Source organism: Myripristis murdjan, chromosome 8, assembly GCF_902150065.1.
Source record: "Myripristis murdjan chromosome 8, fMyrMur1.1, whole genome shotgun sequence".
NCBI classification, from domain to species: Eukaryota; Metazoa; Chordata; class Actinopteri; order Holocentriformes; family Holocentridae; genus Myripristis; species Myripristis murdjan.
This window is the reverse complement of record NC_043987.1, coordinates 6,195,587-6,223,304: the sequence shown is the minus strand read 5'-3', so window position 1 is coordinate 6,223,304 and position 27,718 is coordinate 6,195,587. Positions and strand designations below refer to the sequence as shown.

The window sequence follows — 27,718 nt, the reverse complement described above, 5'->3', positions numbered from 1 at the left end:
AGATTAGGGAGATTTAATAACAAAAAGGGCAAAAACTGGACTTGGGTCACAGAAGGACAAAGTTTTTGTTAGGAGAATTACAGTATCATCTGCTCATAATTAAAGCATATCATATTTTCTCTGCATCAATTTGAGAAATGAAACCCTCCACTGAGGCAGTATTTTTCAGTGACAGAAAGCAGAATTGGTGACGCTGCTGACATGAGCAACAAAATTTAAGTGAAAGCTAATCAATTTCTTGTGTGCGTATAGAAATAATATGTCAAGACTGGCAGACATTTACACCAAAGTGAGCTAAACGTGAGCAGGACACATGGTACCGAGCCACCAGGACATGGAACTTTTTGGATACTTTTCGAGTGGATGATTTCACTCAGGCGGTTGAAAGTAACATGCATGTGCTTTAGGAGGAACCTCACCATGGCCCGGTTGGTCAGCTCCACCACAGTGACAGGAAGAGGGGAGGGCGAGGGGCAGAGAGGGGGAGCTGCAGAGAACGGGTAGGTGGGGGACATGGGAATGACGGGGGAGGTAGGGAAAGCGCTGGTGCTGTGTGAGTTGGACATGTGAACCTCCAGAGAATCGCCTCCATTGACTGTCAGAGCTGAAAGTTGGAAACGGAGGCATACAATGTCATACATAAAAAGTGAACAGACAATAAAATATTGAAAGGAATGCCATATCAAAAATTCAGGTAGGATGTGCAAGATTCAAAATGTCCACTCTCACTGCTTACACTGGGCAAGAAAAAACTCTTAAAGGCACAGTACACCCAGTTAAAAATGGGAATTTTATCATTTAGTATAATTTTTGAGTAACATTTTCATCATCCACCCAGATTTGAGATTGAAAAAATGAAAGAAGGATCTTGGCAAGGATCACAGAGAGAAGGGAACCCCTTCCAGATAAGCAATGAGTGCAATAGATGCCAAGTGGGCAATTATTACATGCATCCAAAAAACAACGTTCACAGGAAAAAGGAGCTTGTAGGTAATTATTAAAAAGCCTTTTATTTCAACACAGCTGCAAAGAGAGCTATCGTGCAATTATTAGCTCAAATCCAGTCAACTTAAGTGAAATTAAATCAGGAATAATATAATCAAAACAAATTATGGCAGATATGACAATAAGAATTAGAACAAACATCAAACAAGCAAACAAAGCATTAAGTAATGAGCAAGCAGCTTGAGCACAACAGTAGGCCTTGGTGCAGTGTAGTATGATACAATATGATATGATTAAGTTGTATGTCTCTGTGTTACCTGCAGGTGGAGCAGCATCTGAGTTGACTGGAAGGTCCAGAACCTTCGGTGCAGAGACTGGAGACTTGACTCTAATCTAAAAGACGTAAAACACAAAGTCATTTAGTGTGAATATATATTGTATTTAAAACATTCTCATGACAATATAGAATTCCTAACTATGTATTGCACAGTTGTAGACATGTTGTGCATGGGAGCTGACCCCTGCTGCCTTCAGGTTGGGTCTACGTCTGAGGCGAGGCTCCTCAGGGAAGAACTTCTCCTCGGGCGACTCATCGCTGGAGCATTCTGATTGGCCCTGGACGGGTTTAAACTCCTCCCCCTGAGAGATGATGGTCGGGGGCAGGTCCCTTGGCAGGCTCTGACAAAAGTGAGCGTAGGACAATGACAGAGACAGTTTTAAGTTGAATCACTATTGAATTAATTGGGTTTTTTTGGGGGGGAACCCTGCCACGACCCCTCCCCCTGCTCCCCAACACACACATAGCCAGGCTGATATCAGCTGCATTTGTCAGCGCGAGTAAGGGAAGTCTGTTGTTAGCAGGCTAACACACACACACACACACACACACACACACACACACACATTTCAACTAATCATCAGGTTTTAATTTGTTGTTGAGTAAGCAACATTTTCAGTACGTGGGGACTGCCCATTGCTCTGAAAGTCTATTATTCCAAAACCCCAACAGTTTGAGAAAAGTCAAGGCAGGGGTTTCCTCAGGTTAAGGTTAGGGTAAACAGGGGTGGATACATTTCTCTGCAGGGATGCAAAATGTGACATTTTATTGGCAGCCACTGAACTCTATCACCTCCAGAGTGTGTATTTTTGGAACAATGGGTGTTTGTTGATGGCATAACAGACCATTGGACTAATGGGCTTTCGGTCAAATGGGACATTTTTTAGTCTATTGAGGTTTCAGAATAATGGGCTGTCAGGCCAACATGGCATGGCACCCCGTGTGTAGCTAAGCTACCCTTAGCGGGGCATTGCTACTTTTGCTTCTATACTCAACCTTTATGACTATTATGACTCATTGCATTTACAGTATACGCCTGAAAATGCATGTTTGCCATGTTGTCTATGGCTGTTGCTTGACTTGGTACTTCTAACTTGGTACCATAACACAGGTTGTGTTGTGGTACAAAAATACAGCCTCTTACTATGATAAACAAAATACTACTGAGCTTATAATTGAGTCTGTACACAGATGAGGACAGTACTGGCTGCTGGATGACACTAAAGCATCTAAACCGTTATAAAATTACAATGTGTCTTTAAAGTCTCCATGAAATGACCTCACATGACCTCTACTTCCGATAAAACAGAGCATCTTAAACAGTGACATCATCCTGCACTCGTGGGTGTTCATTAAAAGTTCAACCAATAAAACCTACACAAATCTTTAAACATCCTCTCTCACCCACCAGTCCCTTCAAACAAAATGTCTCTCTCCAAAGCTGAGATCCTGTGAATGATCCTTCCCTGCACCATGTCCTGCTCAGACTTCCTGTTATTCTTTTTTTTTTTTTTTTTTTTTTTACTTTCTCTTGACATATAAGTTCCATTTTTTTAAATTATTCTAGGGCTGAGTTTTGATGTTTTTCTTTAAAGATTAAGGTGTTATTTTTTAAGATTTTTACTGGCTTAAAAATCAAAGCCATAACCAATTTTCAAAAAATATATATCCTGCTGATTCTGCCAAGCACAACTGAACTGTCAGCTGATGGCCCAAGTGCAAACTGACCTGCTAATATGAAGCAGCTGCTTACAGGATAAAGACACAGACTGGCTGCTTGACGCTTGTTTCAGCAGCCTCTTGTTTTTTTTTTTTTTTTTTTTTCACCTAGTCTGTAATTTCTAGGCCACATCAGAGCCGTGACAGTGGAAGAGTCTCCACCCACCTGCACACTGAAACATTCAAGTTCAACTTCTGGTTCAAGTTCATTTTATCCACAGGAGGATGCAAGTCTCTTAAACTCGCTGGGATAATTAAATAATCTGAGCCTGAACCAACGTGACTGGGTTGAACCTGACAGGGTTTACGCTGAGAATAACAAACTCTGGTGTTCAGACATTTCAATTTTACCACATAACAACTTTGAATGAGCTTCAACTTTTGCTGTGTATTTTGAGCACAAAATGAAAAATAAAAAATGAAACAGAAGGAATCAGAGCCTGATGCTCCTAATTCACGCAGTTAATTTTTACACATCAGATTATTTGTCTAAAAGTGGCACCACAATGCAGCGTCCATGCCATTGTAATAAGGTGAAACTATTCATCCACTATACTTCTTAAATACAATATATCAGGTCAGGGGTCTGAGGGCTTTCAGACAGATCTACATCATCATCATCATTATTATGTTTATGTACACAGCACTTCTTAAAAACCTGCTGTGCTTCACAACAAAGTGAAATGGAGCTACAATAAGTGCAGCTGGGATATGGGATAATTAATTCAAATCTTGTGTGACAACAGATGTGGCATTCATCATAAGTAATTGATGGTGCATTAAAATGAGGCTGGAGTGAGCGAGGATGTCTCATTTTGTTAAAGGCCTTTTGCATGGCCCCCTCTCTCCTTGAGTTTCTTCCTCGCCTCCTCAACGCGCATCTCCCGTGGGCGGGACTGAGGCGCGAGGAGAGGAGGCGAGGAGAGGAATCGAGGATGTCCAACTGAGAAATGAGAAGGACCTTAACCCTTTCCTTAACCCTTTGATGCATGAATTATGAAAGCCTGGGTCCAGATTTTTTTCTTATGTGTTTTTACTCTTCTTAGGGCATGAACAATTTTGTGAGTCTCCATACTTCTGTAAGGATGCAGGACTGGTATTACCATGTCATGATACTAATATTAATATGTTTTCAGCAACAAGAATTGACAGTCTCTGCATAAACCTCAATGGGGGGGAGCAGCAGAGAGCATTCTAACAGCTGATACGCAATTCCACCATAGAAACCATTGCATTTAGGAGAAAATGACTTTAAAACAGCCGTCCACTGTAATGACCGTTATGCACCAGAGGGTTAAGATTCCATTTCATGGGGGCTTTAAGCAAGTAAGACATTACGAGGACATCCTTTCCATAACGTAACATAAGCACTTTCAGAGGACATCATTTGCAGTCACACTGCAGTCCGTCTCATGGCTGCCAGCTGAAACGGTCTAGCTCAATATGTTACTAACACCAAAGATTTTGCTCTCTATCAGTCATTTGGCCCCAAAAGGTGGAAAAAAGGGGCCCAGGTTGAAAAGGAGCTGGACAAAAGAAAATGAGCGGGAGCTGAGATGGCAAGAGAGAAAGAACACAGAGTGAACATTTATAATTCCCAATAACCACATGCAGTCATCTAACCTGGTCCAGAGCGACGTCTTTGGACACCCGTCGTAGGCGTGACTCCAGGGTGACCAGCTTGGCTTCCTTCCGGACAATTTCAATGTGGAGCTCGTCGCTCCTCTCCTCCAGCTCTCTGATCTGCTTGCGATATTTGTCCTTGTCCACGAGGCTCTGAGAGAAGTGGTGCTGGGCATCGTCTCTGGCTCGAAACGCCTGTTGCAGAGTCAATGGGAATGGTATACAAAGAGCCAAACACATGTATACAAAGTGTGTTTCTGTGTGTGTGTGTGTGTTTCTATGCTTTCACCTGGTCCCTCTCCTTCTCCACCTCTTCCAGTTGGTTTGTGATGGTGTTCATACGATTGCGATACATCTCGCAGTCTTTCTGCAGTGTGGAGCACTTCAGCTCCAGGTCCTCCTTCTCCTCCAGGTACTGCACACACACACACACACACACACACACACACACACACACAACACCACAGTTAGAGGAAATTTGGGAGCACTGAGTTTATTAGCAAAAGAAAGACAGAGAGGGGAAGAGAAAGACAAGAGGCTTGGGTGGGGGGTTTCTACCAAGGGTGTGTGTTCCACAGATAGTCTCATGGGCATTGGGCTTTCTGGCCCAGGGTTAGGGTTTCTAGGGTGTGTATCTGTCTTTGTGAGGCTGCATACACATGCGCATGTTTATTGTGTTTTATAATTATCCAGGGAAAGTCCAGAGAGAAGCTGCTTCACATTCATTTAGCTGCTACTTTGATTTTTTGGTGGTCAAAAGGAAGCAAAAAATACAGAGAAAGTTATATTTCGTTTGGATTTACTTTGACTGGGGATCCAACTGACTCCATTATGTTTGGTGTGTGGGGAAAAGCTATCCAACAGTGTCACGGTCCCGACACACTGTGGCAGAGACATTAATACTACCTGCCTGCAAAGCCGTTGTGAACGAGCTGCTCGGCAATGACGCGGTTAAAGAAGAAGCCAAAGTCCCTCTCTCAGAAAGACACAGTTGCCAGACATATTGATGGCATGTCTGCAGCCATCGAAAGTGTTGTTTTGGAAAAGATTACATTAGTGGACATGCTCAACTCTTGGCCAACGTGCGTTTTGTGGATGGAGACTCCATCAGAGAAAACGTCCTATTTTGCGAGGCATTGCCAGAAAAAAAACAACAGGAGAGGAAATTTTTCAGGTCTCATCAGAATATCTTGAACAAAGAGGACTTCGGTGGGAAAACTGCACGAATGTCTAATGGAGCAGCAGCCATGGGCGGGTGCACCAAAGGCTTCATTAGCAGAGTGAAAGAGAGACAGCCAGATGTTAGTGTTACGCACTGCTTTCTGGACCGCGAGGCGCTCGTCACCAAGACTTTACCAGCAGATCTCGCTCCTGTGTTGGATTATGTCTGCGCATGATAAACATTGTAAAGACAAGACCTCTGAAAAGTCGCATATTTGCATCTTTTCATCGGTATATCTTACATTTCTTACATTTCAACACTTAAACACCTCATATTCTTAGGCTACTTTATTGTATAGATAGATAGATAGATAGATAGATAGATAGATAGATAGATAGATAGATAGATAGATTTTTATTGTCATTGCACAATCATATACGTATAATAATGCAACGAAATTAGGGCTCAGTCCTTTCGGTGCAGGGCAGAATAGAAAGCATCGTGCATCTTGCTAGTTGAATAGCCAAGTCCAGTAATAGATGGCTGCAGCCATGTCTCTGATATCAGAAAAAATATACTAATAATATATACTTAATAATATATACTTAATATATACTTAGCCCTCATTGTCTTTAGAGTATATATTTTGCATATTTAGTCTCTATTGTATATACTTTTAATTTTAATGGTAATTTTTTATTTTATTTTATTTTATTTTATTTTTATGTTTTTATTGATGATGCTGCTGTAACGTGTGAATTTCCCAGTTTGGGATCAATAAAGTATACCTATCTATCTATCTATCTATCTATCTATCTATCTATCTATCTATCTTTCTTTATGTGAGCCATATTGCTCCATATGGAGGTCCGATGTCGGGCGGCAAAGTGCTGGCACGTGTGTATGAGCTGTGGGAGGAGCTGCTTGCAAGTGATGAGTGTTGTGCAAGGCTGGCATACATGGCAGATACATTTCAGCATCTGAATGAACTGAACACACGAATGCAAGGCCGAAATGAAAACCTGCTCACAAGCACAGATAAAATAAATGGATTCCATTCAAAGGTGCACCTCTGGCAACAACATGTGGAAAGTACCAACTGTTTGAGATAATAGGTAAGCATTTGAAAACTCTTGAGGAGAAGTTGTCATTTTATTTCCCCTCAACCTTCACCGAATGTCTTGGCTGGGTTAGGGACCCATACAGCTCAGCAGCAGGTCTTGGAAAGGACATGAGGAACTAACTGCACTGAGCCAAGGCCATGGTTTAATGCTAAGCTTTGCTGATCTACCTTTGGATAGTTTTTGGCTGTCTGCTGCCAAGGAGTTCCCCATTCTGGCAAACAGAGCTATTTCAACATTGCTCTGATTTTCCACAGCATGTCTATGTGAGTTGAGCTTTTAAAGCACGACTGCTGTAAAAACTAAAAACAGAGAGAGACTGAGAGCTGTTGAGGAAAAGCTTTGTGTGTGCCTTTCTCCAGTTCCTGCCAGGATATCAGCTTTGAGCATTGAGTGAGCATAAACAAATTGACAGACTAAATTGTAATTACTCTACAGTGTGTCATTTTGTAAAATTTTTGGTTGGTGGTGTGCCGTGGGATTTTTTTATTTATTTATTTATTTTTTTTTTTTGATGTAAAAAATGTGCTGTGGCTCAAAAAGGCTGAAAAACACTGACCTAGCTTGGCAGTCTTTGAATGACGGCTCTCTAATGAGCAGTTCTACTAAAGCAGGTAAGGGTGAGGTGTCTGCTCAAGGGCACCTCGACAGTGGTTGTTGAAGAAAGGGAGACAGTAATTTATTAGCGGTCTCTGCAAGTCCCCATGTTCCCAGGGAATCCAGCAATCGATTCTAAATGACCACCTGTAGGCTGTTGTTTCCCTGTGAACATCAGACCTTGGGAACAAAGATATACTCCCTATTTTATTTATTTACCCAAGAAGTAAAACAAACACCCACGCACAAGTAAGTATCTAAGTGTGTGTGTGTGTGTGTGTGTATGGGTTTGTTTAGCTATACTTGTGAGAACCAATTTCTGAGAACTCACTGTTCTTGTGAGGAGCTTTTGGGTTTTCCCCACAAGGGAAACAAGCTTATTCTGGCTTATTAGTGAAGGTCATGGTTAAGGTTAGAATCACAACCGTGAAGAGCAGCACGCCTCAACACTGGTTCCGAGTTAATGTGACATCATGTGTCAACCCCTGATGCTCGAGACTGGGTGGCAGCAGCTGTCAGACTCAGTTCAGCCTTATGGAATCACCTTGTCCCCTTATAGTCCGGCGGCTATGCGAAAAATTGTGCACTTTAAGATACAAGCATGAAATTTGGCACACTGTTAGAGCATTCCCTAAGGATCATTTCTGGCTATAGGGCCATTGCAGATTTGTCCCGTGGTAACCGTGGCAACCATTTTTCAAAATGGCTGCCACCTGCTGTGATTTTACCTGTAACACAGGTTCTAGACCACCTAGGATCTTGATCTTGGTGGTTAATCCTACATTTTCAAGGATGAGGAATACAGTGGTACTATTTACAACATGCTAGCAACTTCCTAACTACATATTTCTGGCATTCAGTTAATTAAATAATAGTAAAAACCATCAAAATATGTATTTCAGTAGAGTATACTGTACATGTTTTCTAAGATGTTGACAGATATGCCATGAAATGCATGTGTGTTATGGCAATGGGCAAAGTGGAACTATACAGCAGTACAGAGACAGGATACCATTTAGCCTATGGGCATATTTAATAAAGCCAAAGAGGAAAGAAAGTGTGACAACACAAAGTTATGTATGATGACACAGTCCACCACAGTAGCAAAGGGCAGTGCACTGAAGTGCTGCCTCGGCACATTTGCATCTTCCACAACATCCCTTTTTGCAGCCACAGTGGAGAAGGTCGCGACATGCCAGGCTTCCTTCTGGTAGTGTGGTCCAGTGAACTTCCCATCCACCTGACAGAATCAGAATCAACTTTGATGTCACATGACACATTTTACAGGTGTAAAAAAGTGGGTTAAAGTATTCATTCATTCATTCATTCATTCATTCATTCATTCATTCATTCTGTGCCCTTCCTCTTCCACCCCCAGTCACCTGGGGAGGGGAGTTCAGGGACTGCAACCATGGCCTGTCCCCAGCAGTGACCAGCTTGGTAGGCTGCCCTCTTTGTATGTAGTGCTGCTTGTGTTGGGGGGGGAGTCCACCAATCGTTCTACCTTTTTGGGTGAACAGCTGCTTCCGTGATTCCTGGCTGCTAGTGCGGACATTCAGGAACACCACAAATCACTCAAGAGGCTCCATCCAGTCATCTACGACGTTTGGTGTGGTAGCCCAGGCACAGAAGGCACGAGTCACATCACTGAAGTTCTTCCATGTATCCCATGTCGTCTTCTTACCCCTGCCTCCAAATGATGACACAGTGTCAAAACCAGTAAAGGCAAGCAGCATGATGAGTGCTGATTACCTGTTTCTCAGTGGCAAGGGATGTAACACAAGTTGCCAGGAAGGAGAACAGCTCAGCTTTGTTCTCATCAATACGTAAATACTCCGGCCAATTCCCAGGAATGGCACTGGATTGCTCAATGTGTCAACGAATTCCCTTCGCTCTCTTGCTGCATGTTTCAGCCTTCAGCGTTTCTAGTTAACCAGACAATACCCCACAAAATTTCCCATCAAGAGAAAAAAAACCTCCCTCTAATTGGCTGGCCTCCAGTCCAAGAAAAATCCAATCAAAGGTCCATCAAACAGCCCACCAAGTCCGACTTGGCACCAGTTCTCAGCTTGCCCATTTGTTGGTGGACATGCCTGGTTTTCATGCTCAAAGAATTCATCCAGATTTCCATCACATTCTGTGATGCAATGTAGAGCCTCGAGAACAAGAAACAGTCATTCTTCAGGAATGATATTTTCTTGTTGGGACTTGGATTTTTCTTGGACTGGAGGCCAGCCAATTAGTGAGTTTTTTTTTTTTCTCTTGATGGGAAATTTTGTGGGGTATTGTCTGGTTAACTAGAAATGCTGAAGGCTGAAACATGCAGCAAGAGAGGGAAGGGAATTCGTTGACACATTGAGCAATCCAGTGCCATTCCTGGGAATTGGCCGGAGTATTTACGTATTGATGAGAACAAAGCTGAGCTGGCAACTTGTGTTACATCCCTTGCCACTGAGAAACAGGTAATCAGCACTCATCATGCTGCTTGCCTTCACTGGGTTTGACACTGTGTCATCATTTGGAGGCAGGGGTAAGAAGATGACATGGGATACATGGAAGAACTTCAGTGATGTGACTCATGCCTTCTGTGCCTGGGCTACCACACCAGACACCGTAGATGACTGGATGGAGCCTCTTGAGTGATTTGTGGTATTCCTGAATGACCGCACTAGCAGCCAGGAATCATGGAAGCAGCTGTTCACCAAAAAAGGTAGAACGATAGGTGGACTCCCCCCAACACAAGCAGCACAACATACAAGAGGACAGTCTACCAAGCTGGTCACTGCTGAGGACAGGCCATGGTTGCAGTCCCTGAACTCCCCTCCCCAGGTGACTGGGGGTGGAAGAGGAAGGGCACAGAATGAATGAATGAATGAATGAATGAATGAATGAATAATTTAACCCACTTTTTTACACCTGTAAAATGTGTCATGTGACAACAAAGTTGATTCTGATTCTGTCAGGTGGATGGGAAGTTCACTGGACCACACTACCAGAGGCAAGCCTGGCATGTCGCGACCTTCTCCATTGTGGCTGCAAAAAGGGATGTTGTGGAAGATGCAAATGTGCCGAGGCAGCGCTTCAGTGCACTGCCCTTTGCTACTGTGGTGGACTGTGTCATCATACATAACTTTGTGTTGTCACACTTTCATTCCTCTTTGGCTTTATTAAATATGCCCATAGGCTAAATGGTATCCTGTCTCTGTGCTGCTGTATAGTTCCACTTTGCCCATTGCCATAACACACATGCATTTCATGGCATATCTGTCAACATCTTAGAAGACATGTACAGTATACTCGAAATACATATTTTGATGGTTTTTACTATTATTTAATTAACTGAATACCAGAAATATGTAGTTAGGAAGTTGCTAGCATGTTGTAAATAGTACCACTGTATTCCTCATCCTTGAAAATGTAGGATTAACCACCAGGATCAAGATCCTAGGTGGTCTAGAACCTGTGTTACAGGTAAAATCACAGCAGGTGGCAGCCATTTTGAAAAATGGTTGCCACGGTTACCACGGGACAAATCTGCAATGGCCCTATAGCCAGAAATGATCCTTAGGGAATGCTCTAACAGTGTGCCAAATTTCATGCTTGTATCGTGAAGTGCACGATTCCATCAAAATATTGCACGTAGCTATTAGTCTTTACCTGCTGCAACAAATCAGGGCTCTAAGTCAGATAAGCAATACGTATTGTCGATAGTTGCATTGGGGTTGTTAGGGTTAGGGTTAGGTGGTTAGGGTTCAGCATAATTTGGTTATGGCCAAGATTATGGAAAGGCTGTAGAGAATAAATGCAAGTCAATACAATTTTCTAACAAATACAGTAAAAATGATGTGTGTGTGTGTGTGTGTGAGAGAGAGAGAGAGAGAGAGAGAGAGAGAGAGAGAGAGAGAGGGATTGTAACCTTGTCTCGCAGCTCCTCTGCCTGTCTAACTTCTTCGTGGAGGTTGTAGAGGCGGTTGACCAGGTCTTGTCTGTCCTCTAGCGCCTCCTGTCTGTCATGCTCCAAAATGTCCAGGATGGCCTTGTCTGATGCAGGCAGGGGGCCAGGCTGGGGCACACAGACACAAACAGTCATCGTTTCACTCCATGGATGCCAAAGAGCTCTTTACATATACTGCACATGGACAATCGAAGAAAATGCCGTCAACTCTGGGTTAGGCTTAGGGTTAACCCTAACCCGACACTGGAGAATTTTAAATAGGCCCTTATACTAGCAGCAGTAGCCAGGCAAGCTGATGGTATTGAAGTTACTGCTCCTGTTGAGGCTATTTTTAATGCAGATGTTTTGGAAGATAACTGTTCCCATTTTGTGTTTCTATACTGAGAAAAATGATTGTGGAAGCATTTTTGTTTTGAGTTCCCTAGTTTCCTGACACTGACAATGTTGAGTTGTGTGGTTTCCTTTTATTTAAATTCGGTTTATTTAATTTAGATTTTGTGCACTTTTTGTTGCACTTCTTCATGGCGAGTATGCTTATTCTGTTGTTGAGAGTCTAATCTTAACACTGCAGACATTTGCTAGCAACATATTAGCAATAAATATGTTAAGATGCTGACCGACAAGTAGTTTTCACCTCAAAGGAGTATGTTGAATTCATGAGTACATAAAGTGTATAAACAGAACAGCAACAAATTTCTATTATTGATTATTTGGTCCAGTCTTTCTCCCCATTTTACTCAGGGAAAAAGCAAGGACACCCACACACTCCAGCTGGCTCCCCATCATCTGATATCTCTTCTTCCAGACACCATCGGGACTGTATATGGGAATATGCTTGTTACTAGCTGACTTGTAGATGTTGTTGGCACCCAACTTGCAAGTGTGAGCATGAAGGTGTGCATGAACCCGTGTTTGTGTTTTTCTGTTTCAGTCAGGCCACACCTGTATGATGGACTGCAGCTCCTGCAGTTTGATCTTGAGCATCTCGTTCTCTCGCTCCAGCTCGAAGATCTGCTCTTTCTTGGGCCGGTTCTCGATGTCGTTCTTCAGCTTCAGGCTCTGCCTCCTCTCCATCTTACACTCCTCTTCCACCTTGTTCAGCCTGTGTTTCAGCTGGTCAATCTACACATAAAGAGAGAGCCCATAATGAAAAGAGAGCAAGATAAAGGAGCACAGTTGTTATTGGCCTAACTTGGAATAATGTGTGTGTGCTGATCTGCAGTCCAGAAGCAGATGCTTTGACCAAGGAAACCTGTATGTGTGAGTCTGTCTGAACCTGTTTGCATGCCTGCATACATAACGGAATGCAAGTGTGTGTGCTTTTAGGCCTGCATGCATGGCGTGTGTGTTTATGTATGATTGTACCTCGAGCTGCAGGTCTCTGCTCCTCATCACGGCCATGTTCTTCTCTTCGCTGAGCGTGGCATACCTCAAGGCCAGTTTATAGTTCTCATCTTTCACTCTCAGCAGCTCGTCACTGTAGCTGTTCCTCTCCTCTCTCATCTTATTGTACCCTGCAGAACCAACCATGGTCATTTTCAGTAACTGTACATGGTCAGTGTCATGCAAATACAGTGCAGCTGCTCTGGACTGTTAGTTTTATCAATCACCATAAAATATCTACATTTTTAATGCTATCAATGCTATTATTTTTTTTCCAGGACATCACAATAATTTTTGTCCTGGCTTCGCACCACTGAATGTCTGGTCTGAGTCTCTGAGCTGCTCGAGTTCTACCTGTGGCAGAGTCTGTATCTATAATGTCCACAAGAGGGGACACAAGTGAATTGGCTGGGATTTAGGAGGATATGACAACACTATAAGGAATAAGGAATACTTGTAAGCCTTAAACCATGAGATGATGCATTAAGGCTGCACTGATTTCTGACCACTAGAGGCTGTTGAGAGCGCACACTCCATATTTAACAAAGAGTCAGTCCTGCTCCACAGTTCAGGGTAGATTGCCTGCATAAGGTCAAAAGTTAAGGTGGAAAAATGCATTTTTTGGACAGAAATGAGGGATCAGTTTTACTCTCATAAGGCTTTTTGTTGGTATACTTGGATTATTTTTTTCTCTGACCTCCAATTTGAAAATGTGGTGTAGCTGCAGACTTTCAGCTACAAGGTAAACTGCTTTGAATTAATTTTTTCTGTCATGTCAGTGCTGATTGTAGCGACAGAAGCACTTACATGACTAATCTGAGAAAAATAAATAAATAAAATTTTGAAAGTTAAAACCAAGAAATAACAATAATGTATGGTGAAGGAGACCCAAATGTTAACTCTCATATTGCAAGGGGTCAATTTACTGTAAAAAAAAAAAAAAAAAAAAAAAAAAAAATGTAGCCTTAATATAACATAATGATGTGTAAATGATATACCAGCAGTAGTATTCTTCCCTTATAAATCAATCTTTAATAAATATTACTACTACTGATTTACTACTTATTTATAGCTATTAACAGTATGATATCAAATCATGAAATCATGAAGAATTAATTAGCCATACTGTGTTACTTCAGGCTTGTAAATGTGCCTTATTCCAAAGTGACACTGAAAGCAAACAGAGAATTTCATTTCTTTGTTCTGCTTTGGAACACTCTTTGTGGAAAGGTGAGCTGGTTTCAGGGCACTTCACATCTATAGTGAACTATCAGGTGGAAATGCAACTGATAAGGATTTTACAGGAGTTCTTAGCTCTCGACAGGGAGTCACACAGTACCTTTCTTTGCTTAGCATTGATTAGATAATGTAATAGTGGCATAAAGTTATTTAATTGTGAGATTTTATCAGCATGGTGGAATTTAAAATGTGATATATAATCTATTTTTTATTTGCTTGAGTGTTTAACTATTTCATGTGTAGGCCGGACACTCACTGTTAGAAGCAGAGTGGCACCTAAATAGCCAGTCCTGTTCTCAAATGATTTACCAAGATCTTAACTTAAAGAAGCTTTACTTCACTGAAGGCCTTTTGAAAGCAGATATATAGGTTGACACAAAAAAGCATTTTGTATCTTGTACATCTCTCCATCAGCCTGGTATGGCTAGTTATATACAGCCAGATTCAGTTGTAAGATATGATCTCCAAAATAAAAGCTGACAGCAGCGTTCGAGACAAGCTGTGCAAATTATATAATTTATTTATAATAAACTTAGAAACTGTGCCCTCAAACCAAATACTGTGCTTTTGCTTCACTTTCAAACCAGATATTTTCATGTATTAAATGGTCAGCTATCAGTGAGCTCTTGACCAGTTTCTTGATTTCGACAATAAGAAAAGCATGACAACAGCTGAGGGGAATGACTACAGGCGTTCCAGAGGAGGAACTGAAAGATGGCACACGGGCAGTGACAGGAAGATTTAATAGTCTTGGATGGCATGTTTTTGCACATTCACCCTGACCAGGAAATTAGCACCATTCCATTCCTGCCTGTCAGGATGACAGGGCTGACGTGGGTTGAATAGCATATTTGTTTAAATGTGCACAGAGCACCAGCTGGGTTTATTTCACCACATGTGATGATACACTGAATACCACAAAGTTTACAGTTAGGTCCATACATATTTGGACGGTGACACAATATTCAAAATTTAACCCTTTTACACCACCACAGCGGATTTGAATAATAATCATGACATGACGGAAGTGCAGACTTTCGGCTCAGGTGAGCTCAGCAACACCAAAGGACCTGGAAGACCACAGAAGACATCTAGAGTGGATGACTGAAGAATTCTTTCCCTGGTGAAGAAAAACACATTCACAGCATCTAAGGAAGTCAAAAACACTCTCGTGGAGGTAGGCGTATCATTGTCCAAATCTACAGTCAAGAGACGTTTGTGAGAAAATAAATACAGACAGTATACAGCGAGGTGCAAACCACTGGTGTCACTCAAGAACAGGAAGGCCCGATTAGACTTTGCAAAAAACATCTAAATAAGCCTGACCACCAAGAGAAAAGTGTGGAGAGTGAAAGGAACAGCTCATGACCCAAAGCAGAGCACATCATCTGTCCAGCATGGTGGAGGCAGTGTTATGGCATGGGCATGTATGACTGCCAGTGGAACCGGGTCACTAGTGTTTATTGATGATGTGACTGCTGATGGAAGGAGCAGGATGAATTCTGATGTTTATAGGTTTATACTATCTGCTCAGATTCAGCCAAATGCCACCTAACTGATAGGATGGAGCTTCACACTGCAGATGGACAATGACCCAAAACAAACTGTGAAAGCAACCCAAAAGTTACTGAAAGCAAACAAGTGGAGTATTCTTCAATGGCCAAGTCAGTCCCCAGACCTCAACCCAGCTGAGCTGCTTTTAACTTGAAGACCAAACTGAAGGCTGAAAGACCCACAAACCAGCAGCAGCTGAAGGAGCTGCAGTAAAGGCTTGGCAGAGCAGCTCAAGGGAGGAAACTCAGAATTTGGTGACGTTGTCCATGGGCTCCAGACTTCAGGCAGACATAGACTGCAAAGGATTTTCCTTTAAATACTGAATATAATCCTTATAATTATAGTTATGTATGTTATGTATAGTTTGTCCAATTACTTTTGAGCCTCTGAAAATGGGGCAACAATGTATAAAACTGGCTGTAATTCCTAAACGGTTAATGCCATATTTTTGTTCAACCGCTTAAATTAAAGCTGAAAATCTGCACTTCAATCACATCTTGATAACTCCATTTCAAATCCACTGTGCTGATGTACAAGGACAAAATTTTAACTATTGTGTATTGTGTGTCCAAATACTTATGGACCTGACTTTATGTGTATTCCAAGGTATACACATTGATTTTTTTTTTAAGTGATTGGTAACACACACCAGTTTTCTGATTTATTTGTGGTAAACCAAGCAAAGTGAGCCAGCTGTGTTTGGGATTTTCAGCACAGTGTCTCATTGATAACCCAAACGTAACATATTGTTTTACTCTGCTGGAAGGCTTGCAGCTCCTGGTTGGCCAGCCGTAGCTTCTTGTGCTCGTCCTCCAGAGTGCAGTTCTTCATGTTGAGCTCGGCCTGCTGGAGGGTTTTGGCTTTGGCCTGCTGCTGCAGCTTCATCACCTCGTTCATCAGGAACTGGGTCAGACCCTCATGACCCTCCTCGACTACAGCGGGGTGGATACAGAGAGAAGGAAGGCGGCAGGGAAGACAGAAGAAACAGAGCAGCACAGATTGAAATCCAGAAAACTGTAACCTAACACAAGTAAAAGAAAAAGTGAACAGAATGAACAGGTAGAGTAAAATGAAAAAAAAAAAAAAACATCTAAAAAATCTACAAATCATAAGAGGGAAGAAATATGAATAAGTGAATCAGTGGAAATGTGTCAAATTGCAAATATATTCAGTGTGTTGTGCATTGTTGGATGCAGCTGTCTTTCCATTATTATGTTCGTGGCAGGGATGAAGAATGAAGGATGTTTTGTATATATTTATGTATAGCCTGACAGCCAGCCTGATGGAAAAAGACAGACTACAGAGGGTGATACGCCATCAAACGGACAGTACGGTATTTTGGTGTGAACAAGTTTCCGTTCTAACCTAAATAACCTAAGAGTGATAGATGGAAACATATCTGATTTGCTGATACATCAAACTGATGTTGGATTTAATCATATATCAGATATTGTCATGTCATCCTTTGACAATGTAATGGAGATCACTAGAAAATCAGCACATTTTTGGTCATCGATAACTTTTTTTTTTTTTTTTTTTAATGAATATAAGGCAGTGATGAATGTCATGGTTTTTCCTGCAATTCAGTAGATGGGGTGGGTCAGCCTCCCATATGATTGAGTTTTCATGCTTATGTTTTTCAGTGTTCTATGGCACAATAATCTTCATGGGAGTCCAGTTATGATGCATTGAACAAGGTCATTGCATTGAACTTTAAGTATCAGAAAAACTAAATCTAAATTTAATAACTCATTAGGGAAACATCTTTGTTCTCAAATATGCACAAATGGCAGAAAAAGAATCTATTTTTTTTTTTTTTTTTTTTTTTTTTTAGTTTGTATCCATTTGAGTTTAAATGTAAATGCTGTTTCAGAGGCTTCTCCAGCCCTGACAAAAAAATGAAATGTGGGAGAACCATTGAGTCCTTGAATTTTTTTGTCAGAGGGCTAAATTCAAAGGCGTTGAATATCAGTGCAAAAACACTGGCAGCTTCAAACCAAAATATCAGTCTTGGTCTTCAAAACCCCACACTGGGCAAACCTTATGGAAAGTGTGTGTATTGGAGAGCATAATAAAGGAGTGTGTACACATGCATGTGTGAGCATTAGCACTCATGTGTTTGAGCACGTGCGTGCTTTTGCATCTGAACCTGTGTGCAGCTCACCTACGATGGTGGAGAAGCAGCGTGTGGGTTCATTCCCAGTGACCAGCTTGTACAGGTCGGGGTAGTAGAACTCCAGACTCTCCAGAAAAGCCACATAGCCCCGCTCTCCTTTAGTGTGGAGGATATCGAGGAGACGGCCTGACAGGAGATTAATCAGCACACATATTATAGATGCTTTGAGGTATGACTCAGATAAATACTAATCGTAATGAAATGTATTCACAGAGCACAAGACAAAACAACTTACAAAGTGCCACACAAAAATGTGAGAAATCTAAAATGTCTGTACATGCAAGCAAACTTTTATGCCATATCACAGTATTACCATAATCAAAATTCAAGACAATATTCGTAGTATTATTATATTGTCCAGCCCTATAAGAAAAGTTATCAGACCCACAGCACACACTGCACGTGCGTCCTACTAAATGTCATCCATAAGTGAGTGAATGAAAACACAGAACAATGTCATATAATGCAACATTAAACGTTATTGTAAAACATAAAAATAAATCAATAAAAAGTTCATCTTGTATTGGTGTGTTTTTAAATATTTAAGAACGGCAGGAAATGAGTTTTCAAATTTTGAAATTTTTCGGAGGGCAGGACCGCTGGCAGATTCGGTCCCCGTCAACGCTGTCTCCATGGTTACGGCCCTGGATTTAAGGACGGTGATGAGGCCCGTCTGGCCAGTCTGAGCTCCTCAGGCTGCTCTCTCCAGCTCACTGACACCAAATAAACGCTGCGAAAATGACAGCCCCAGCTGCTGCTGTGACATGTTTCTGCGTTTGTGGACTAATCATCCTGAATCACTTGAAGAGGAAGAAGTAGGTGCTAAATTAGTGAAACGCTATGCTCGCCTCTGTGACGCTAACGCAAATGAACTTCCTATTTCAAATTTAGCATGCACACTGTTAGAAAAAAGTGACAATAACAACATGACAGAACTATACCTGCTGATTTCACTAGAGGCACAGGCTATTCTCAGGCCAAAGAAAACATCCAACACATTAAATGAAATGAAATTACTCCTCATCACACACCAACACACACACACACATTCCTCTTCCTACCTGTGCGGTTGACTTTAGACACCAGCAACATGGAGTTGAGGATCTCATCCTCATCCTGTTCGTCCAGGACTTTACACTGGCGGAGGTAGGGGGTGAGCTTGGCCGGGGAGATGGAGCGGCTCAGTTCGTAGCGTTTGCACTCAACCTTTTCCCACATTGCCTCATCATCGGAGATCCCAGATGTTCCTACGCCGTTGGTCTCCATCTCTTGGGCCCTGACAAAACAGCACATCCAACAAGGGATGCTGACTTTCAAAAAGTTTGGAATTTGATTCGTTTCCCCGGATGACTTAAGAGACACTTTAAGTATAAATAAAATCATGGACAGGGTTTTTCTTGTCTGATTATTTAAAATCCAACATGTTGCTGTAATGCGCCATTTTGAATCCCCAATCAGATAAAAGATAGTGGAAGAGAAGCAAAATATCCACAGGCAAGCCTTTGGAGTGGCATTAAAGGCACCACCTGATACCCTTACTTTGTTAAAATTCATCAGCCTGTAATGACAGTGTTAGTTGCTTTTCAGGAGTTGCTGTATTTTATAAAGATGTATTAAAATTTGTATTACTTGTATTTAGTTATTTATTTATTTATTGTTAATGTTGTAATTCCCATTTTCCTTTAATTCAGTTAATGTTTTCCTTAATTTCATCAACTTTTCAGAAACTCCTTCAACAAACTGCCAGCAAAGCCCTGACAGCAGCTTCAGCAGCTTGAATTGCTGCTTTCAATCAAAGATGGATGTATGAATGTGTGGTGACAGCTAGCAAGCTGGTTTGTTTCTACAGTCTACAGTGGATTTCCCCCTGTGTCACTGCTGACTGTCAAAATTGTGCAAATTGGTAATTCTTGTTTGATTCTGAGTCACCGACATCAAAACCTGATGCATACCAATTATGTTGTAAATTAGATTTGACTGTATTAACAGTGCAAATCTGCCGGCCCCAGCTGTGGGTTCGTCATTCCAAATGTATGTGGCACAGCCGAGCTTTAGTCAAACCCACAGAACTTTATTTTAAATTCTAGTGGAGATCGCAAGGTTTCCAAAGATACCAAATACGTCCTGCTGAATTCCAGCGAAATGTGTACAAAATTATGCACAAGACATGTAGATATTTTCTGTTTGATGTAAAGCTGCAATGATAAAACAATGGCATGTTGAGTTTGAATATTTGACTCAGTATAAGTGTGATGCAGCTTCAGTGAAGCGTTGCGAGCAGCAGATACAGATGTGTAAGTGACACAGTGGTGGACACAGCGGGGAAAAGTGCACTTGAAATTGCTTCTCATGTAGAAGTATTGTTACTGTGGATGATTTTACTTCAGTAGAAATAAAAGTACTGCCAAAAAAATTTACTTCACTAAAAGCAAAACATAACTCATTTTAAAGGTACTCAGAGTAAAATTTACTGAGTTACTTTATAGAAACAATAACTGTTAGATGCAACTGTGAAATTGTAAAGGACGAAAACACAAAGTTCAAACTAGATTCTTTAACTGAAATCTGGAAATTTCAAAAAGTGTGAGAAAAAAGTCAAGATTTCTTCTAATGTCCACCAAATGACCGTTTACTGTGAAAGGCTCCATAATCTCTGAGAGAGACGGTAAAATTTGGACTATGTAGTGGACATGATTTAAAATCCAGCTAAGTACAATACTTGTGCAAAAATTACTAAAAAAAAAAAAAAAAAAAAAGTAAAGTTACTCACGTAAAAAAGTTCAAGTACACAAAAGCGACTTAATTACAGTCATATGAATAACTGTAAACTAGTTACTTTCACACCTGGTTGTGCCACTATGGAAAAAAAAACTGCAGCTATGAAAGAGGATGTTTAAAGAGTTAAGAGGTTAAAATATGTTTTCTGTCAAAAACAACTGAAACGTCTAGGACCATGACATTTTGTTAATCTATGCTGGGCCAGTTATCAGCGGTCAATCAGAAAATCCCCCCTGCATTCCATGTGGGCTGTTTTAACAGAGGTCTTATTTTAGTTTGTTTTAGGTAGTGTTTGTAGATTTGTCATTTGAGTGAGAGCTCGTGTAGTTAAAATGTGGATAGCCAAAGCCGAGCTGGGCAAAGACACAGAAATCAAATGCAGAATTTTCTGTGCGAGGCGCTTTAAATAACACAGATATGATGTAACCTTGAAGCACACATGCACACACCAGTATACATAAAACATAAGGTACCCGTTGGCTACCTATATCCACAATCTATCCATAATCATCTTACAGAGCCATTCAGTGTGTGTCTTACCACTGGGTGGCGCTATGACTGAGTGTGGGGGGTTCACACATTTTCCCTCTTTTTTATGTATTATGTATTTATTTTTTTCTTTCTTCTCTTGAGTATTATTATTTCTATTATATTATTAGAATTTGGTTTGTTTTGTTTATGTTGTGATTATATTATCATTATCCTTATCATTATTATTATCATTATCATTATTATTATTTGGAAGCAGGTTAATTATTGATTAATAGTGTAGGTGAAGGGGTGGGACTAGACAAGTTTGGACTTTTCTCCCGCTCCCTTTTGAACATGCAAATGACAAATTTATTTGGCTCTTTGGTTGTTGTTTGCTTTTTCTGTTTACTGTTTGTTCATGTCTTTATTTTGTTCTGTTGATTTATTTGTTCATGTTCAAAATAATAAAAATGTATTTAAAAAAAAAAAATGCACGCAGCTCGATTCACAAAGCAAGTGATGAAAGAAAGTTTCCAGCAAGCCAACCCCACCCATCAGAGCAAACTGAAGAGCAATCAGCTGACACCTCTGCTCAACTCGGGTCGACTTTTTTTTCGCTTTGACTTGAATCGAGATGAATAGAATAGAACTTCACAATCCATGTCAGATGCATTTTACCTCGTATGCTACAATCATATTTATAACAGCGATCTTGAGAGGAACCGTCGAGGCGTCATAAGGAAGCGTTTAGGTGACACATGGGGACAGTCTGTGCTGTGTGGGTCCTGAAATGACACTAAAACCTGCTCATTTGCTTTTCAAATTAAAAAACGCAGCTACTTTGTTTTATAACCCTGGATTATAAGCCCTCATGGTTTCCTGTCAACTTGTTTGCATCCACCACCTCTTTTCTCCACTTCCTCTTCTCTTATAAACATAAACAATTTACCCACTGTCTCCCTGTCCGCTCACCCGCTTGCCATTTGTTTCCTCCTCCTGCCTACTCAAACCGTCTCTCTTTCCATTTTCCCTCTCATACCCCTCTAGAACTTTTTTCCACAGAGACACACACGGTCTGCCTTTTCCACTCTGCCTATCTTCCTCTCACTCCACAGCTGGCTTCGTCTCTCCAACACTGCACACACACACATACACACAACACACACACACACACAAAAAACACACTGTCCCTGCATATCTGTGTATTTGCATGCTCTCGGGCTTGTGGGTTACTGTCTTATAATCCGCTTTGTGACATCTCAGCCTAGGCAAATCAATGGTATCTGTATAGGCGTACTATTGCACACATAAACACACACACACGCTCACACATATTTTTGCATACAGCTGCCATCCGCCCTTGCCTCTCCTTACTATGGACAAACACACCAGCACACATAGTTAAGATGGGAAATTTAGATCGGTTAGGTCCATGGAGCAGGCCCAAGCAGGCAGGGATGACGATGCATCAGCCAATCACTTTGATTGACTCTGATGTCTTCATCAGCCCAACCGGTGGAAATAACTAATTACACTGTTTCACTTACTGTGATTCTTAGCTTTTTGTGTTGAAGTAATTCAATTACAGGGTCCCAAATGTTGCAGGCGCTCCGTCAGCAACAGAAACTGGACTGACGGAAACTGGCCGCTTGCACTCGTTAAAGGCGGAAATCTGAAATCTGCCTTTACTTTGTGCACTTTATTTTGTAATTTCTATCTTTTCCAATGAAAGGAATAACGAAGCACCACGACACAGACACCACACGGCCACATATAATATCCCTGTATTTCTAATTTTCCCATAACATTTCTATACTGATCCATAGCATCGCTCCTGTTGAAAATACATCGCCCGATCGTGCTGTTACTGAAAGATGAAACAAATTCAGGGAACACCGTTTAGCCAAAAACTGTAACAGGTGGATCACCAGCTGTGGCTTTTCTCTCAGTAAAAGCATGATTGAGCCACTATAGCGATATAGTAGATAAATCACTAACACCTCATGTTAGTGGGCCTCGAGCTTCATGGTAAACTAGATGATAACTGATGGTAATGTATTTGAAACTTCAAAACTTTACCTTTACTGTGTTACCAATGAATGAATATTTGAATATTTCAAATCCATTAAACCATAAAAACCAGGGTTATCACTGATCATGGAATTTCTGGAATATCATGAACTCTTAAGACTGCCTTTACAAGGGCAAATTCAATGCAACTTCAGCTCTGTGTTGTATTGGAGTTGTACAGGAAAGCCAGCCAATAAAAATAATACATTCAATTTGCAGCATCATTTAGAATATTCAGAATGAGTTTGGTGTCTGTTTTCAATCAATTTTGAGGTAAATGTTGGTGTAATTTATGGGTGATTTCAAAGAAATTTCAAATCCGTTACTTGCGTTAATTATCGTTAATTATCGCCTCCTTACCATGAATTTCGTGGCCCGCTAAAACAAAATGTTGGATTTGGATGCAGATGCAGTTTGGAAAATGCCCGTGGTTTTCATCTGCTGAGCCTGCATTTAGTTTATCGAACATGTTTTTTTACTGGACATATAACTTGCTGAAGAGCTTCAGCAGCCTAGAAATGTGTGTATGCAGCAAGCCCAAGCAGAATAAAGCAAAGTACAGTATAGAGGAATCCGAATGGATGTATCTGTATTATCACAGAAATGGTTCATATGACCTTCAGCCAAACTACAGGCTTTCCCGTTCCTTAGCAAACGTATCTGAAGTTACCCTCCTCTTCTCCTGGTTCTTCCCTCCTGCTTAGTTTTACACCTTAGAGAACTTGCAGTTTCCACATGGTAATGCTTTTCTATCTGTGCACATATTAAACTGCCGTGTAGTTCATTGACCACTGATCTCTGAGAAGATTTTAATAACAAATTGTGTTGTTTAAGTGTTGTCGAGTTAAGCTGTCCGAGCTTCTCTATGTCACATTTCAATAGAAAAAAAAAAAGTAAGTAAGTTAGGACAGTAGTTGGGTAACAGAATTTGCTCAGGTGTGAACATCTTCATTCTGCTGCAAACTTAGCATTTGCCCCCATTATCAATAACACATTTGCTCAGACAGCCCATGCAGCTATTTTTGTCTTTCAGACCACCAGCAGGTCTGATTCTTAGACGTGTTACGCCACGAATTTCACTTCTTTGTAAGTCAAATTTCGGCAGCCTAATGGTACTTCTGCTTGAGTAAGATGTTTCGGTACTTTTTCCACCCATGTATTTGACTCTCTGACTGCCCTAGGAGCTACAGAAGCTTTTCACCTTGCCTGCGCCACACAAAAGAGGTTCAAGCACCTTGACTCCAGTCGTCTTAAAAACGCAGCAAAGAGGCCAAATCTGTGAAAATTACAGAGGAAGTGGTCATGTCAAATAGAGGTATTCACGCCAAACCGGTGTCTGTTTCGGCCCCGGAGATCAGACAAAAACTCAAAGCATATGGGTAAAATAAAATATATTGCTTATATCCAACAATGCAGCCTGCAAATGACTTCCAGTTTGCTGGAAAGGCGTTGAAAATATACAGAAAACAAATGCAACGTTTCCCCCACAATTTTATGCACAGACTTTTCATCATGGGCATCAATGAAAAGTTATATTGCAATGCAATCTGCAATCTGAGGCAGACAGAAATATCACACCTTCTGTAGGTATTTGTGTCTACAGTGACAAAATGTATATAAATACAGTCACAGATACAAACTAACAGCAGAATTCAAAACCACAAGCACCCAGACCAACACAAAACCCCATGCATGCACGCACATGCAGAAGAATACAATGCATGCAGAGACACACATGTGCACACACACACACACACACACACACACACACACACACACACAGGCAAACATACATGCACGCACACACACACACACACACACACACACACACACTTCACACACACACAGACCCCTTTAGTAACCACATACATGTTTCCTCTTACTCTCTTCTCTTATTTTGGAGTTCATTACGAGAAACTTGTCCCTCGCTTCCTCCTTTTCAAACCAGATGTGAGTATGAGCTTCGCTTCCTCTATTTTCTTCTCCTCAGTCATTCGCTCTCTTGATAGTATTGTGGTCAAAGGAGCTGTCCCTCAATGGATTTTGCCACAACAGTGTGTGTGTCTGTGTGTGTGTGTGTGTGTGTTTGCATTTCTCACACTAAACCCCTCTGTGTCCTGATTTTAGAACAATCAACCGCAAACTGAAGAGCAACGTTACACTCTGCAGCAAATATCTTGTTCGCTCACTTTCTTTCTCTTTCTTTCACTCTGCCACACACACACACACACACACACACACACACAACACACACACGCACACACACACCACACATAAAAGCTGCTCCCTGTCTCTTTGGCATCTGCTACTGAAGTTTGAAAGGCTTTGAGGTTTAAGGTCCAGTGGCCACTTGGCCAAACGGTATCATTTTCTCATGCCATGTTTGAATGGCTGTTCAACGTCATTTTCTCAGCCGTGCACATGAGCTGCTCGCTGGCCTCTGGGACATGTGTCAGTGGTACTAACCGGGCGACAAGTTTTTCACATGGTGGAATTTCATTTGGGAAGTTATTATCTCTGGATAAGAGAGTCAGCAAAGCACCATCAATGTAAAGTGGCACAAATTGGATGCGCTTGTTTTCTAAAAAGTGTCTTCAAAGTGTCTTTCCTAATTTCTCTGACTTTCATTTGCTGTCTGACAGTTCATCAGATATCTACTATTTAAGGGGAAAAAAACACTCGTACACACTGGTCGATGACATGAAAGCAAAACTCAAAAAGGAAAAATTACTGAAGTAATTTGTTATTGCAAGCTCTACGCAACACAGGCACAATGGCACAATCGTGTTTTCTGAGTGCATGTTTTTCTAAAAGTGCATTTTGTACATGCTGTATAAGAGGATATCAGTTGTATTATTTCACTACCAAACAGATAGATTCCGTTCTGAGATGAAAGCCCTCAGATGAACTCCTGCGGAGATGAAAGCAACGCAATGTGATACTTTCTGTCTGCCATGCAGCTTGCACTCATATTTGCACTTGCACAAGTATCAATAAAGTTAGATCTCATGACATGTATCTATATCTATTTATCGATCGATCACTATTAAATTTATTCATTTTTTAAATTTTACATTTTTTAATCTCTCTCTCTCTATATATACATATATATAGAGAGAGAGAAATTAAAATCTCTCATATATATATGAAAGAGATTAAATTTAATATATATATGTATATATGTATGTGTGTGTGCATATATATATATATATATATATATATACATATACATATATATATATATATATATATATATATATATATATATATATATATATACATATACATAATACACACACACACACATTGTGTAGTGAATTCACTAACTTTCTGTTTGCTATCAATGAGTATCCACTGTGGTTTACTGTCAAACAACGAATAATAATAATAATAATAATAATAGGTGAGGGTATCTCAGTGGGGTATTTGTTTATCCGGTATTGTCTAAATCCCCTGGTCTGTTGGTTTAAACCAAATGGACTACATCATGCATGTGTAAATGCACTTGCGCTGTGGCCCCAGGTCAGCTTTCACTGCAGCCTACCACGAGCACATACTACACTTGTGGTGGGCTGCAGATTCTGCAGATTTAATCTCAGAATCTGAGAGTCTAAATACAATCTAGTGTGGGACTGACCTATATAGTGGGAGTCCATGAATGAGTGAGTGATTGACTGAATGAGTGAGTGAGTCAGTGAGTCAGTGAGTCAGTGAGTGAGTGACTGAGATCATGCAAACCAGAGCTGTCCTCAGAGTGCGTGTGACACTTTTATTAGTGATGACAAGAAATATAAAATGCCCTGTTCATTGACATGGTGATTTAAATACGCCAACATGAAATTGTACGTAGATGTGGAGCATGCCTTGTTTCCCCCAGTCGAATAGAATTGAACACATTTTAGCTCCATCCAGAGGCAAAACATACAGAGCCAACAGAAATGGTAACAAACATTTATGGTAACAAAGGTGTGCAGACTAGACAGACAAAATGATGCAGTCTGTACATATGTGCAGGCAAGTGATGTGACGTCATGTCCTAACAGTCCAGCAGGAGGTAAAGTGACCTCAAATTCCCTCTTAGAAACAACAGAGTGCCATTCTATTCTGCTCTATTCCATTCACAAGTGTCACTACCTCTAAAGTGCATAAATACTTGTTTGGCAGGGTTGGAATGGCCTCATCAAGGAACTGTTTGAACAAGCTGAAAAATATTTCCTCCTTCCATGTAAACTTCACGTGGAAGGAGGAAATATATTTTGGCTTGTTTACATTGTAAACAATCTCCCTCTCATACAAAAAAAGAAAAACCCTGGGGAAAAGTCACAGGACTCATTGGGGACAATTCAAATCCAGTTCCTCTTATAACTGGGCTGTGTCCAGGCTTATTGCTGGTGTACTGGATTTGGGTTTGGCTAGTTGGCTGGCTGATGGGCAGATATGATTGGTTCAGGTGTACTGGCCATCATAAAGGCTCCATTGTGCGGCGGGATAGCTGAAGCATATAAGAATTTGATATCTGGGCTCTGTCCACGGAGATAGAGGGAAGGGAGACAGAGGCGTTGAGGGTCAGAGAGACATAGACAGAGAC

General features: G+C 41.0%; 1 protein-coding gene across 2 annotated transcripts in view; it reads right to left on the bottom strand.

The window, feature by feature from the left end:
* Window positions 1-27,718, bottom strand: part of card11 (caspase recruitment domain family, member 11) — a 41,586-nt gene that overhangs the window by 12,031 nt on the left and 1,837 nt on the right. Inside the window, exons 2-12 of one of the 2 annotated variants that reach the window (XM_030058913.1) lie at window positions 18,873-19,087; window positions 17,800-17,937; window positions 16,379-16,567; window positions 12,825-12,973; window positions 12,402-12,581; window positions 11,421-11,567; window positions 4,914-5,039; window positions 4,625-4,819; window positions 1,465-1,623; window positions 1,263-1,338; window positions 420-604 (exon numbers count right to left, since the gene is read on the bottom strand). In XM_030058913.1, the coding sequence (XP_029914773.1) occupies window positions 420-604; window positions 1,263-1,338; window positions 1,465-1,623; window positions 4,625-4,819; window positions 4,914-5,039; window positions 11,421-11,567; window positions 12,402-12,581; window positions 12,825-12,973; window positions 16,379-16,567; window positions 17,800-17,937; window positions 18,873-19,077 (1,749 nt within the window). In that variant the 5' untranslated portion in view covers window positions 19,078-19,087. The remainder of the gene's footprint in view (window positions 1-419; window positions 605-1,262; window positions 1,339-1,464; window positions 1,624-4,624; window positions 4,820-4,913; window positions 5,040-11,420; window positions 11,568-12,401; window positions 12,582-12,824; window positions 12,974-16,378; window positions 16,568-17,799; window positions 17,938-18,872; window positions 19,088-27,718) is intronic. The other variant, XM_030058914.1, reaches the window with a different exon arrangement.